The sequence below is a fragment of the Carcharodon carcharias genome, chromosome 1 (genome assembly GCF_017639515.1).
Source record: "Carcharodon carcharias isolate sCarCar2 chromosome 1, sCarCar2.pri, whole genome shotgun sequence".
In the NCBI taxonomy this organism is placed as follows: Eukaryota; Metazoa; Chordata; class Chondrichthyes; order Lamniformes; family Lamnidae; genus Carcharodon; species Carcharodon carcharias.
In genome coordinates, this window is record NC_054467.1 from 103,324,404 (window position 1) to 103,341,787 (window position 17,384).

At 46.2% G+C, this 17,384-nt stretch overlaps 1 protein-coding gene across 7 annotated transcripts in view; it reads right to left on the minus strand.

The window, feature by feature from the left end:
- The window catches only part of mapk10 (mitogen-activated protein kinase 10), a 214,555-nt gene that overhangs the window by 125,354 nt on the left and 71,817 nt on the right, over nucleotides 1-17,384 (minus strand). For all 7 annotated transcript variants that reach the window (XM_041186850.1, XM_041186815.1, XM_041186802.1 and 4 more), the window contains one exon: nucleotides 15,743-15,872. In XM_041186850.1, the coding sequence (XP_041042784.1) occupies nucleotides 15,743-15,872 (130 nt within the window). The remainder of the gene's footprint in view (nucleotides 1-15,742; nucleotides 15,873-17,384) is intronic.

Genomic DNA, 17,384 nt, shown 5'->3' on the forward strand with positions numbered 1-17,384 from the left:
CTCACACATTCACTCCCTCACACACACTCAATCATTCATGCTCCCTCACACACACTCACACATTTATGCTTCATCACACACACTCACTCATTCACTCCCTCACACACACACTCACTCATTCACTCACTCACATACACACATTCACTGATTCACTCCCTCACACACACTCGTTCACTCACACAGATTCACTCACACACACAATCAATCTCACACACACAGAAACACACACTCTCATTCACTCCCTCACACACATACCCACTCATTCACGCTCCCTCACACACACACTCACTCATTCACACTCGCTCACACACACACATTCACTCATTCACTCCCTCACACACACTCGTTCACTCACACACATTCACTCACACACAATCAATCTCTCACTCACACACACACACAGAAACACACACTCTCAATCACTCCCTCACACACACACTCACTCATTCACTCCCTCACACACACTCACTCATTCACGCTCCCACACACACACACTCACACATTCACTCTCCCTCACACACACATTCACTCATTCACGCTCTCACACACGCTCACTCATTAACGCTCCCTCACACACTCACTCATTCACGCTCCCCCACACACACTTACTCACTCACCCTCCCTCACACACCACAAATTCACTCATTCACTCCCTCACATACACGGTGAATCTCACACACACACAAACACATGCACACACAAGCTCACCCATTCACACTCTCACACACAAACGCACTCTCTCATTCTCTCTCACACACCACACACACACTCACTCATTCACTCCCTCACAAACAAACACACACTCTCATTCACTCACTCACACACACACTTGCTCACTCACACACACACAAACACATATGCTCACCCATTCACCCTCACATACATAAACACACACTCTCATTCACTCTCTCAGACACACACTCACTCATTCACTATCTCACACACAAACATTCACTCATTCACTCCCTCACACACACTCATTCACTCACACACACAGTCAATCTCACACACACACATAAACACTCTCATTCACTCCCTCCCATACACACTCACTCATTCACACTCCCTCAATCACACACACTCATTCATGCTCCCTCACACACACTCACTCATTCACACTCCCTCACACACACCCTCACTCAATCACTCCCTCACACACACACCCTCACTGATTCACTCCCTCATACACACACTCACTCATTCATGCTCCCTCACACACACTCACTCAATCATGCTTCATCACACTCACACTCACTCATTCACTCCCTCACACACACACTCACTCATTCACTCCGTCACACACACACTCACTCATTCACGTTCTCACACATACACACTCACTCATTCACGCTCCCACACACACATACACACACACTCACTCATTCACTCTCTGACACACACACTCACTTATTCACTCTCACACACATGCTCACTCATTCACGCTCCCTCACACACACACTCACTCATACAACCTTGCACACACACTCACACATTCACTTCCTCACACACACTCACTCATTCATGCTCCCTCACACACACTCACTCATTTATGCTTCATCACACACACACTCACTCATTCGCTCCCTCACACATACACTCACTGGTACACTCCCTCACACACACACTCACTCCCTCACACACACACACACACACGATTCATGCTCACACACAGACACACTCACTCATTCACGCTTCCACACACACACACACACTCACTCATTCACGCTCCCACACACACACACACTCACTCATTCACGCTCCCTCACACACACACTCACTCATTCACTCCCTCACACACACACTCACTCATTCACTCTCTCACACACACACATTCACTCATTCACTCCCTCACACACACTCGTTCACTCACACACACAGTCAATCTCACACACACACACACAAACACACACTCTCATTCACTCCCTCCCACACACACTCACTCATTCACACTCCCTCAATCACACACACACTCATTCATGCTCCCTCACACACACACTGACTCAATCACTCCCTCACACACACTCTCACTGAATCACTCCCTCACACACACACTCACTCATTCATGCTCCCTCACACACACTCACTCAATTATGCTTCATCACACTCACACTCACTCATTCACTCCCTCACACACACACTCACTCATTCACTCCCTCACACACACACTCACTCATTCACGCTCCCACACACACATACACTCACTCATTCACGCACCCTCACACACACACACTCACTCATTCACGCTCCCACACACACACACTCACTTATTCACTCTCTCACACGCATGCTAACCATTCACACCCTCACACACACTCACTCATCAGTGAATGTGTGTGTGAGAGCGAGTGAATGAGTGAGTGTGTGTGGAATGTGTGAGGGAGAGACTGAGTGCGGGTGTGTATGAGTGAGTGAATGAGTGAGTGTGTGTGTGAGGGAGTGAATGTGTGAGTGTGCGACGCTACCTCACACACACACTCATTCATGCTCTCACACGCACGCTCACTCATTCACGCTCTCCCACACACTCACTCATTCACGCTTCCCCACACACACTTACTCAATCACCCTCCCTCACACACCACATACTCACTCATTCACTCTCTGACTCACACACACTTATTCATTCTCTCACACACATGCTCACCATTCACGCTCTCACACATACACACTCACTCATTCATGCTCCCACACACACAGTCACTCATTCACGCTCCCACACACACCCACACACACACACTCACTCATTCACGCTCCCTCACACACACACTCATCATTCACTCTCTGACACACACACTCACTTATTCACACCCTCACACACATGCTCACTCATTCACACTCCCTCACACACACACTCACCCTTCAGGCTCTCACACATACACACTCACTCATTCACGCTCCGACACACACACACACACACACACTCACTCATTCACGCTCCCACACACACACTCACTCATTCATGCTCCCTCACACACACACTCACTCATTCACACCCTCACACACACACTCACTCATTCACGCTATCTCACACACACACACTCACTCATTCACTCTCTGACACACACTCACTCATTTACTCTCTCACACACCCACTCAATCATTCACTCTCTCACACAGACACTCATTCATTCACGCTCCCTCACACACACTTACTCACTCACCCTCCCTCACACGCCACATACTCACTCATTCACTCCCTCACACACATAGTGAATCTCACACACACACACACACCCATTCACACTCTCACACACAAACGCACACTCTCATTCTCTCTCTCTCACACACCACATACACTCACTCATTCACTCCCTCACAAACAAACACATACTCATTCACTCACTCACACCACACACACTCACTCATTCACTCTCTCACACACACATTCATTTACTCTCTCACACACACTCATTCACTCTCTCTCACACGCCACACACACTCACTCATTCACTCACACACACGCACACTCACTCATTCACTACCTCATACACACTCACTCATTCACTACCTCACATACACACATACTCATTCACTCTCTCACACACACCACACACACTCACTGATTCACTCTCTCACACACACACTCATTTACTCTCTCACACACACTCATTCACTCTCTCTCACACGCCAAACACACTCACTCATTCACCCTCACACACACATACTCACTCATTCACTACCTCACACACACTCACTCATTCACTACCTCACACACACACTCACTCATTCACACTTCCTCACACACACACTGAGTCATTCACTCTCTCACACACTCTCTCATTCACGCTTTCTTACACACACACTCACTCGTTCGTGCTCCCTCACGCACACACACTCACTCATTCCCTACGTCAGACACACACTCACTCATTCATCCCTCACACACACATTCACTCATTCACTCCCTAAAACACACACTCACTCATTCATGCTCCCTCACACACAAACTCACTCATTCACTCACTGACACACACACTTGTTCATTCATGCTCTCACACACACGCTCAGACATTCACGGTCCCTCACACACACTCATTCAGTCACCCTCGCACACACACTCACTCATTCATGCTCCCTCGCACACAAACTCACTCATTCACTCACTGACACACACACTCACTCATTCACCCTCTCACACACACTTGTTCATTCATGCTCTCACACACACGCTCAAACATTCACGCTTCCTCACACACACTCATTCAGTCACCCTCGCACACACACTCACTCATTCACGCTCCCTCACACAAACACTCACTCATTCACAATCCCTCACAGACCACATATTCACTCATTCACTCTCTCACACACACAATTGTTCACTCACACACACACACACACACATGCTCACCCATTCACCCTTGCATACATAAACACACACTCTCATTCACTCTCTCAGACACACACTCACTCATTCACTCTCTCACACACAAACATTCACTCATTCACTCCCTTACACAGACTCGCTCACTCACACACACAGTCAATCTCACACACACAGACACACACACAAACACACATTCTCATTCACTCCCTCCCACACACACTCACTCATTCACACTCCCTCACACAAACACTCACTCATTCATGCTCCCTCATAGACCACATATTCACTCATACACTCCCTCACACACACACCTGTTCACTCACACACACACAAACACACATGCTCACCCACTCACCCTCGCATACATAAACATACACTCTCATTCACTCTCTCAGACACACACTCACTCATTCACTCTCTCACACACACACACATTCACTCATTCACTCCATCACACACACTCACTCATTCACTCCCTCACACACACTCACCATTCACGCTCTCACACATACACAATCACTCATTCACTCTCTCACACACATGCTCACCATTCACGCTCACACACATACACACTCACTCATTCATGCTCACACACACACACTCACTCATTCAGTTTCTGACACACACACTCACTTATTCACTCTCACACATACACACTCACACATTCACTCCCTCACACACACTCAATCATTCACTCCCTCACACACACACTCAGTTGTTCACTCCCTCACACACACACTCACTCATTCACTCCCTCACACACACTCACCATTCATGCTCTCACACATGCACATTCACTCATTCACACTCCCACACACACACACACACACACACACACACTCACTCATTCACGCTCACTCATACACACACTCACTCATTCACTCTCTGACACACACACTCACTTATTCACTCTCTCACACGCATGCTCACTCATTCACTCTCCCTCACACACACACTCACTCAAACACCCTTGTACACACAGTCACTCATTCACAATTCCTCACACTCACTAAGTCACGCTCTCTCACACACACATTCACTCATTCACGCTCCCTCACACATCACATACTCACTCATTCACTCGCTCACACACACACTCGTTCATTCACACACAGTCAATCTCACACAAACACACACACACGCTCACCCATTCACACTCTCACTCACAAACACACTCTCTCATTCACTCTCTCACACACACACACTCATTCACTCTCTCTCACAAACCACACACACTCACTCATACACTCTCTCACATACACACACACTCATTCACTCCCTCAAAAACAAACTCACACTCTCATTCACTCACTCACACACACACACTCATTCACTCTCTCTCACCCACCACACACACATTCACTCGTTCACTCCCTCACACACACTCATTCATTCACACACACACAGTCAATCTCACACACACACATAAACACACACTCTCATTCAAACCCTCATACACACACTCACTCATTCACACTCCCTCACACTCACTCATTCATGCTCCCTCACACACACACTCACTCATTCAGTCTCTCTCACACACACTCACTCATTCACTCCCTCACACACACACTCACTCATTCACACACCCTCACACACACACTCAGTCATTCATTCCCTCACACACTCACTCTTTCACTCTCTCACACACATACTCTCTCATTCATGCACCCTCATACACACTCACTCATTCACACTCCCTCATACTCACTCATTCATGCTCCCCCCACACACACACTCACTCATTCAGTCTCTCTCACACACACTCACTCATTCACTCTCCCTCACACACACTCACTCATTCGCACTTCATCACACACACATTCACTCATTCACTCTCTGACACACACACTCACTTGTTCACTCTCTCACACACACACTCATTCACACTCCCTCACACACCACATACTCACTCATTCACTCGCTCACACACACACTCGTTCATTCACACACACACAGTCAATCTCACACAAACACACACACACGCTCACCCATTCACACTCTCACTCACAAACACACAGTCTCATTCACTCTCTCACACACGCACACTCATTCACTCTCTCTCACAGACCACACACACTCATTCACTCCCTCACAAACAAACACACAGTCTCATTCACTCTCTGACACACACACTCACTTATTCACTCTCTCACACACACACTCATTCATTCACGCTCCCACGCACAGGCTCACTCATTCACACTCCCTCACACACACACACTCACTCATTCACCCTCCCTCACACACACATTCACTCATTCACCCTCCCTCACACACACACTCACTCATTCACCCTCGCACACACACACACTCATTCATACTTCCTCACACACTCATTCATTCACACTCCCTCACACACACACTCACTTATTCACACTCCCTCACACACCACATACTCGCTCATTCACTCGCTCACACACACACTCGTTCATTCACACACACACAGTCAATCTCACACAAACACACACACACGCTCACCCATTCACACTCTCACACACAAACACACACTCATTCACTCTCTCTCACACACCAGACACACTCACTCATTCACTCTCTAACACACACTCACTCATTCACTCTCTCACACACTCACTCATTCACTCCTTCACACACACACACTCACTTAATAAAACCCTCACACACAAACACTCACTCATTCACTCCCTCACACACACACAGTCTCATTCACTCACACACACGCCCACTCATTCATTCTCTCACACACCACACACACTCATTCACTCTCTCTCACACACACTACACACACTCATTCACTCCCTCTAACACACACACTCATTTATTCTCTGTCATCGACCCACTCATTCATTCTCTCTTACACACACATTCATTCACTCTCTCTCACACACCACACAGACTCACTCATTCACTCTCACACACAGACACATTCACTCATTCACTCCCTCACACATACCACACACACTCACTCATTCACTCTCTGACACACACACTCACTCATTCACTCTCTGACACACACACTCACTCATTCACTCTCTCACACACACACTCACTCATTCACTCCCTCACACACACTCTCTCATTCGCACTCCCTCGCACACATACTCACTCATTCATGCTCCCTCACACACAGACTCACTCATTCACTCCCTCACACACACTCACTCATTCACTCCCTCACACACACACTCACTCATTCACTACCTCACACACACAATCACTCATTCACACTTCCTCACACACTCATTCATTCAAGCTCCCTCACACACACACTCACTCATTCATGCTCTCTCACACACCACATACTCACTCATTCACTCCCTTACACACACACTCATTCACTCACACACACAGTCAATCTCACACACACACGCTCTCCCATTCACACTCACACACACAAACACACACTCATTCACTCGCTCTCACACACCACACACACTCACTCATTCATTCTCTAACACACACTCACTCATTCACTCTCTCACACACTCAGTCTTTCACTCCCTCACATACACACACTCACTCATTCACCCCTTCACACACACACACTCACTTATTAAAACCCTCACACACAAACACTCACTCATTCACTCCCTCACACACACACACTCTCATTCACTCACACACACACACTCATTCATTCTCTCTCACACGCCACACACACTCATTCACTCTCTCTCACACACCACAAACACTCATTCACTCTCTCACACACACACTCATTCACTCTCTCACACACACTACACACACTCATTCACTCTCTCTAACACACACACACACTCATTTATTCTCCGTCGTACACCCACTCATTCATTCTCTCTTACACACACATTCATTGACTCTCTCTCACACACCACACACACTCACTCATTCACTCTCACACAAACACACATTCACTCATTCACTCCCTCACACATACCACACACAATCACTCATTCACTCTCACACACACACACACACTCTCATTCACTCCCTCCCACACACACTCACTCATTCACACTCCCTCAATCACACACTCACTTATTCATGCTCCCTCACACACACACTCACTCATTCATGCTCCCTCACATACACACTCACTCATTTGCGCTCCCTCAGGCACACACTTACTCATTCAGTCTCTCACACACACACTCAATCATTCACTCCCTCACACACACCCTCACTGATTGACTCCCTCACACACACACTCACTCATTCACTCCCTCACCCACACTCACTCATTCACGCTCCCTCACGCACATACTCACTCATTCACGCTCCATCACATACACGCTCACTCATTCGCGCTCCCTCACACACACAAACTCACTCATTCACACTCCCTCACACACACACACTTACTCAGTCACGCTCCCAGACACACATACACTCACTCATTCATGCTCCCTCACACACACACACTCACTCATTCACTCTCTGACACACACACTCACTCATTCACTCGCTGACACACACGCTCACTCATTCACTCGCTGACACACACGCTCACTCATTCATTCTCTCGCACACACTCACTCATTCACCCTCTCACACACACACTCACTCATTCACTCTCACACACACACTCACTCATTCACACTTCCTCACACACTCACTCATTCACGCTCCCTCACACACCACATACTCACAAATTCACTCCTTCACACACACACACTCTCATTCACTCACACACACACACAATCTCACACACACATACACACACGCTCACCCATTCACACTCTCATATATAAACACACTCTCATTCACACTCACAGACACACACTCACTCATTCACTCTCTCACACACACTACACACACTCATTCACTCTCTCTAACACACACACACTCATTTATTCTCCGTCATACACCCACTCATTCATTCTCTCTTACACACACATTCATTGACTCTCTCTCACACACCACACACACTCACTCATTCACTCTCACACAAACACACATTCGCTCATTCACTCCCTCACATATACCACAAACAATCACTCATTCACTCTCTCACACACACACACACTCTCATTCACTCCCTCCCACACACACTCACTCATTCACACTCCCTCAATCACACACTCACTTATTCATGCTCCCTCACACACACACTCACTCATTCATGCTCCCTCACACACACACTCACTCATTTGCGCTCCCTCAGGCACACATTTACTCATTCAGTCTCTCACACACACACTCAATCATTCACTCCCTCACACACACCCTCACTGATTGACTCCCTCACACACACACTCACTCATTCACTCCCTCACCCACACTCACTCATTCACGCACCCTCACGCACATACTCACTCATTCACGCTCCATCACATACACGCTCACTCATTCGCGCTCCCTCACACACACACACTCACTCATTCACACTCCCTCACACACACACACTTACTCAGTCACGCTCCCAGACACACATTCACTCACTCATTCATGCTCCCTCACACACACACACTCACTCATTCACTCTCTGACACACACACTCACTCATTCACTCGCTGACACACACGCTCACTCATTCATTCTCTCGCACACACTCACTCATTCACCCTCTCACACACACACTCACTCATTCACTCTCACACACACACTCACTCATTCACACTTCCTCACACACTCACTCATTCACGCTCCCTCACACACCACATACTCACAAATTCACTCCCTCACACACACACACTCATTCACTCACACGCACACACAATCTCACACACACATACACACACGCTCACCCATTCACACTCTCATATATAAACACACTCTCATTCACTCTCACAGACACACACTCACTCATTCACTCTCTCTCACACACTACACACACTCACTCATTCACTGTCACACACACACATTCACTCATTCTCTCCCTCACACACACTCTTTCACTCACACACACACAGTCAATCTCATACATACACAAACACACACTCTCATTTATTCCCTCCCACACACACTCACTCATTCACACTCCCTCAATCACAAACTCACTCCTTCATGCTCCCTCACACACACTCACTCATTCACACTCCCTCACACACACACTCACTCCATCACACACACACTCACTCATTCACTCCCTCACACACACTCACTCATTCACACTCCCTCACACACACACTCACTCATTCACGCTCCATCACACATACACTCACTCATTCACTCCCTCACACACACACTCACTCATTCGCACTCCCTCACACACACATCCTCACTCTTTCACTCCCTCACACACACACTTACTCATTCACTCCCTAACACACACACTCACTCATTCATGCTCCCTCACACACACTCACTCATTCACACTCCCTCACACACACACTCACTCATTCACGCTCCCTCACACACACACACTCACTCATTCAGTCTCTCACACACACACTCACCCATTCACTCCCTCACACACACCCTCACTGATTCATTCCCTCACACACACCCTCACTCATTCACTCCTTCACACACACACTCACTCATTCACGCTCCCACACACACACTCACTCATTCACGCTCCCACACACACACTCACTCATTCACGCTCCCACACACACGCTCACTCATTCACGCTCCATCACACACACTCACTCATTCACTCCCTCACACACACACACGCTCACCCATTCACACTCTCATTCATAAACAAATACTCTCATTCACTCTCTCAGATACATACACACACTCATTCACTCTCTTTCACACACCACACACACTAACTCATTCACTCTCTCACACACATCACATACACTCATTCACTTTCTCACACATACACGCTCACTCATTCACTCCCTCGCACTCACTCACTCATTCACTCTCTCTCACACACACACTCACTCATTCACTCTCACACACAAACACTCATTCACTCTCACACACACACTCATTCACTCACACATTCATTCACTCACACGCTCATTCACTCACACATACACTCACTCATTCACTCTCACACACACATACTCACTCATTCACTCTAACACACACTCTCATTCACTCTCACACAAACACACACTCACTCATTCACTCTCGCACACACACACACACTCACTCACACACACATAAACTCACTCATTCACTCTAACACACACTCCCATTCACTCTCTTGCACACACATACATTTCCAGTGGTTGCAGACTGGTTGTACAATGATGAATGGAAGCACTTTCTATTGATGAAGGCCACTGGCTGGTCTGTAGGAGCCTTGTTGGCTACATGGGTACAGTTAGTGAGACCAGGGGAAATCCAGCGATGGCTCCAAAGCCGATGGACCTCTGTGCCTGACTATCCAGGTCGTTTGGCTATCATGCTTTGTCTCCGGCTCTCTTGAACACCTCTTTGATGCATTGATGGGCCATGGTCTGAGAGAACTCACATATGTCCACAGTGGATCCCTGGAAAGAGCAAGAGGTATAGAAGTTGAGAGTCATGGTGATGTTCAGCTGAATTGGTAGTGGGTGTCCACCAGACCCATGGGTCTCAGCTCATCCTGCAGATGGCTTAGAGATTGGTGACAGCCTCCCTGAAGAGCCACAGTCTTCGCTGACACTCTGCTCAGGTATCTGGAAGTGAAGTCTTAGATGGTATACACTCTGCTGAAGATAGCCTTCTGCATACAGGAGGCTGTTGATGTGCCCCTCTGCTTCCTTCTCCAGAGTGGCCATCCCGAGCCAGGCCCTCTTGCTGGTCCTGAGGTTGTCAATGCGCCCCCGCTGGTGGCTGGTCCTCCCAGCTGCTCCTCTTCCTCAATGGGAGCCCAAAGCCTGGGTGGATAAGGCCCACGGCCTCTCTCCTATTCCTAAGCCATCTGTCCATACAGCCCCCTGCCTAACGCCTTTTCCCAATTTGGTTCTTCGGTGCAAGTGCCACTGCCTCTATGTCACCTTGGCAGCACATCCCCTCCGTGATGGAATCTTTTCCTACCCCCTACTGACATTATTTATCAATGCCCTCTGTGCACCACTCTCCCTGGCACAGCATGCTAGCTATCATGATGGCTGACTGAGAGAGCCAGCACTAAGCTCCCCCCACCTCCTTTAAACAAGTGAGACTCTGAAGCCTCGTGGTTTCCATGTGCTGTCTATAAAATCTGAAATGTGCCATAAAATTCCAGTTAATTGGCCTCTTAACTTGACCTCTTAATCACTGTCCCTCTGTGTCAATGTACAAAGTTTTCCCTCCATGGTTGTTGTCATTGGTAAAAGCTGGAACATAAAAGATTTCGGACTTCCAGCCAAACTCATTCCGCTCCCATTTTAACCAACCGTTGCTTCTGAACTCATTCTATGTGGCCTGGTAAAATTCCAGCCTCTGGCACAATCTGCTTGATTTTACTCAGATCACTGGTCTGCTCTATGGTCTTTACTTTTTCTTCAGATTTAGAAACTTACCCTTACCTGAACCCTCCCTCCCCAAAATATATTTAAAGCCCTGTCTGCCACCCTACTTATTCAATTGGCCAGGTCACTGGTCCCCAGCCAGTTTAGGTGGAGCCTGTCTCAACTGAACAGTTCCCTCTTTCGTCAGTGCTGGTGTCAGTGCCTCATAATTCAAAATCCTGTCCTCACATACTCCTTCAGCCACACTTTTAAACCTCTAATCTGTTTATTCTTATGCCAATTTTAGATTGTAACCAAGAGATTATTACCTTGAGGCTCTGCTTTTTAACTTGGGCCCTCGCTCCTCAAACACCCTTATCGGAAACTCATTCCACCAATGAAATTGGCTTCTATGTGGACCACAGAAACAGAAACCTTCCCTTCGTTCTTTGAGTTCTTCTCCAGCCGTGAGGAGATGGCTTCAACCCTGGCACCAAACTGCCAACTCATGGTCGTGACTCTGAGAGACAGTATGAATTCCACTGACTTTACTGTTTTTAACACTATCATATTCCTTTTCACTCCCCATACATTACCTCCTGTACCATGGTGCTGTGGCCAGTTTGCCCACCCTCCTGTTTCTGTGTTCTTGTTTACACAGATAACAGGTACCTCATACCCATTGTACAACGGCAAAGGCTAAGGCTCCTCCACCACTGCATCTGCGATCCTCCTGTCTGCCTGTGTCATATCACATCCCCCTGTCTCTGACCACTAACCAAATTTAAGCCATTATTTAACCGAAAGGTTGTGAATACCTCCTGGGTCAAGACATTGAACTCTACTCCCCCTTGAGGCCCCACAATGTCTGCACCTCAGACTCCAGCTCAACAACTCTGAGCTAAGATTGAGTTGAGACACTTGCTGCAGATTCTGGGATCACATTGCTCTCCACAGATGCAGCACAACCCCTGTGCTGCCACCTCTATCTGACCTTGTTTTATATATCTAGTTAATTAAAACTTTATGTAATTAATTCAAAAGGTTTATCTTAAACTAACCAATTTAACCAAAAAGAGAATCTCTTTTCCCTTTTGCACCAAATCCACACTCACAGCAAATTGTCAACTTCCCACCCTGTTTATGATGCACTCAGTTCACATTATATTCTATGCCTTAACAGGCACTTTTGACTTTAATAGGCCTACTCAGCCACTCTGAATTTACTACTCCCAGTAATTACTCTCAACTCAGGCATGAACGTCTGATCACTGCTACCTGCTTCATTGCTAACTGCCTTGTGGTTTATAATGTTCTAAGTTAAGTTCTAAACGTTAAGATTACATTTCAGCTTGACCTACTTACCGATTTACCAGACATTCCCCCACTCACCAAATTCTCAATTTCCCACTCTACATAACCCTCAGTTCACATTGTGTTCTGTGCCTTAGTTCGATGGTTCAAGCCAGGGCCAGATGTAGGTGAGATCTTTGTTGGGACCTTGAAATGTTGGATCTCCACTCAGAACTCCCTATCATTCCAATTAGTGCAGTGGCTTGATGGGGGGATTGCCTCCACTCATCTCAAACATGGACCCTGAGTAGCTGGAGCCATGAGTGGGGAATGACCAGATTAAATATTCTTAATTTTGCCACTCTACTTTTGCATTGCTTACTGGCCCAACAATGCAAGTGGGACTCAGCTAGTGTCTGGGTCTGGGTGCTGGATTGCATGTCCCTAAAAATGGCGTCTCCATTGGTAGTACCAATCTTATAAATGGGGTAGATTCAATGGTATAGAAAATCTTTCTCAACAAGCAAGCTGTTGCTTTTACCCCAGCTTTCCAACCCATTTGACCGGCAGCCATTGTAGCTTGGCTCCTGCTGCTTGTATTTAAATTATGTAACCGTGTCCTGACTCGGTACTTCGGCAGCTTCATGTGGCAGAGGTCACCAATGGGCTCAAGGCCTTTCAGCCCCATTGTTGGGGAAGGGTACAGAGATGTTTTTATATCTACCACTATGTTTAACCTGAGAGTCCTTGGTGTTGGTACTGAGTATGAAAAGTGCAACATGTTCCATTGCCAAGAACTTCAGCCAGGTGAACATGAAAATTATCCAAAACTATTTAAAAAGAGATTTTAAAAAAAACTTGAATAAAAATTAATGGGAAACTGTGCTTTGATTCTTAAAACTCCATAGGTGTAGGTAGAGGTTTGCAAGGTTGTGCTCCAAATGTAGATTCTTACTTAACTGGAGCATGGATTGGAAAGTTGGGCACATATAGGTTAGCATGGCCAACTCATGGCTCTCGATTTGCAAGTGAACACAGTTAATTACTAGCGGATGAATGCACTGACCTCCATGCCCAATTCTCCAATCTACGCTCCCTTTGACTGAGGTTCACCCTGGGTGTGGAGTCCTTGCAAGATTCAGCTTGAGACGTACACTTAAGCAAAGTACACACTTGAATGGACTGTAGACTAATAACAATAGAATTGTTTTAGTCCAGAGCAATATTTGCAATCTGGGAGGAATACCACTCAATGCAAAATACAAGTACAAAGAGGGAGGGAGTAAATTTTAATTGTCATCACCTGGGAAGTAATCTTGCCTGTTATAGAGCCTGCCTAAACTGTATGCCAATAAATCAATGGCATGAAAATTGTCCAGTTTCTCCAACAGGCAGGTGAACCAGTTTGTCAGGTTACCATTCAGGTGATTAAGACAAAGATTTGCTCCAAGGAGCCTTCCATTTGCTAAAACCTTAATACAGGGTCAGATATGACTGCTGCTAAAGCATGATTATACATACACATGTAAATTGATTAGTGAAATTAGCCTGAAAAGCAGCAATCATGCTATTCACAGTAACCTATATCTGATATTATTATGGATTTCATAGGCGATTTCTTAAATAAAAGCCTGGATAAAACCATAATGATGGAATTTGATGGTGCTAAACTTGCAACATACAGCAAGATCAGCTCAATAGAATAGGCAAGCATGTTGGTAATTGTCAAGTATACTGACAGCTTCCCTACAGTCTTCAGTAATGAACGTCATCTCCATGTTTTTACTGCCAATGCAACTTCTAGGATTAATCAGGATATGTTAAAAATGTTAGAACTTACATTTTTGTGGTTGACACATTTCATGAGTACAAGCTCTCGATAAGCCCGTTTGGCATGCGTCTGGTTCTGAAATGGTCTGCTGAGTTTCTTAATGGCCACATTTCTATCAAGTACAGCATCATATGAAGCACTACATCAAGGAATACAATCATAAGTAATGTTAGTCAAACTATTTATGATCACGATGTTAGTACAGTTATTCAACACTTGCTCTAAAATAATGCCGTGAGATACCAGGGTGCAAATGCTGAGCGTGTCCTCCTGAAATCCCTCTCTCCATTATTTTTGTAGAGCAATTCACCGATTTAAACTAAAAAGGTTAATTCCTCTGCTTAAACAGTAGAGATATTAGCAACAACACATGAACATTTGTGTTAGTACTCTGCAATGTAATTTCAGAGTTATTGTGATATGTTAATGTAATGAGGATTAGAGGCAAAGGTTACATAATGCAATAATATAGCAGGGTGGAGATTGCAGTTTTCAGAGCTACACAGGCCTTGTAAACACTGTTTTCCTTCTCTCTACTTACAGGTAAAGATCACAGTCAATGGCAGATATTCCATGTGCAAACCGAGAGATCTGAATAAAATATGACTTTGCAAATACTAAAATGCTTCCAAAGAACTTCAGGATGGACTCATCATGAACTTAATCCACATCTGCGTAACTTGATAAATGCTTTCAATAATTACGTTATGATAATTAATATTGACACCAATAATAATCCCCTAACCTTCACCCTATCTTTTTTGTGTTCTTCATTCCCCTTGCTAAATTTCCCTTCATTATTTCTCCGTTGAGCAGTATAGCAGGCAAACTGCCATGAAACCTTCCCCAATGCCACTCCATAACCACTGCTTCTGTCTTACTTGTGTCCACATCACAGACGAATATCCATATCCTGCCAACTTTTATATGAGCAGCTCAAGCTAAACCAGGCATGACCTGCTGCAATTGTAGTCCTGATAGTGATAACTTTTAACTGGAAATAATCTAAAGATGGATCTTGGTGAAGAATTTTCTGCCTGTCGGGTGGGCCGATCGGAGCGGGTGTGGGTGGGCACAGAGCTGTTCGCTGCCCACGATTGGCTGTGTGCTGCCATTTTACGTGGGCGGGCCAATTAAGGCCCTCCCAGCATGATGCACGGTTGGTAATGCTCAGCAATACCTGTGCGGGTGGGGGGGGAATCAGGGCCTGCATGCGCGTGAAAGAGCACAGAAATCTCCCTGAAGCATGGAGCTGCCTCAGGGAGTTTAAGTACAGATTGAAAGTTTTAAATAAAGAAAGATTAAAATTACTTAGACATGTCCCCTCATGTGACAACCTTAAGGTTGGACAGGCAGCATTGATAATTACTTCAATTGGTTTTTTAATGGCCTTAACAGGCCTTTGACAGTTTGGCGGGTGCACAGCTGCCTCAGGTGTGCACCCGCCAAATGAAAGATCTGAATGACACATGGTGACATCGGGACACACGCCCGATATCACCATGCATCATTCTCCATGTCGGCATGTGGGGCCCGCCCTCAGCACCAATGTGAAAATCCTGGCCTTGAAGTTGTGTTACAGTGTGTGTTACAGTGTGGTAACTTCTAATTCCCCAGCTTCTGATGCCCCATATGGAGAGGCGCTTGGGTT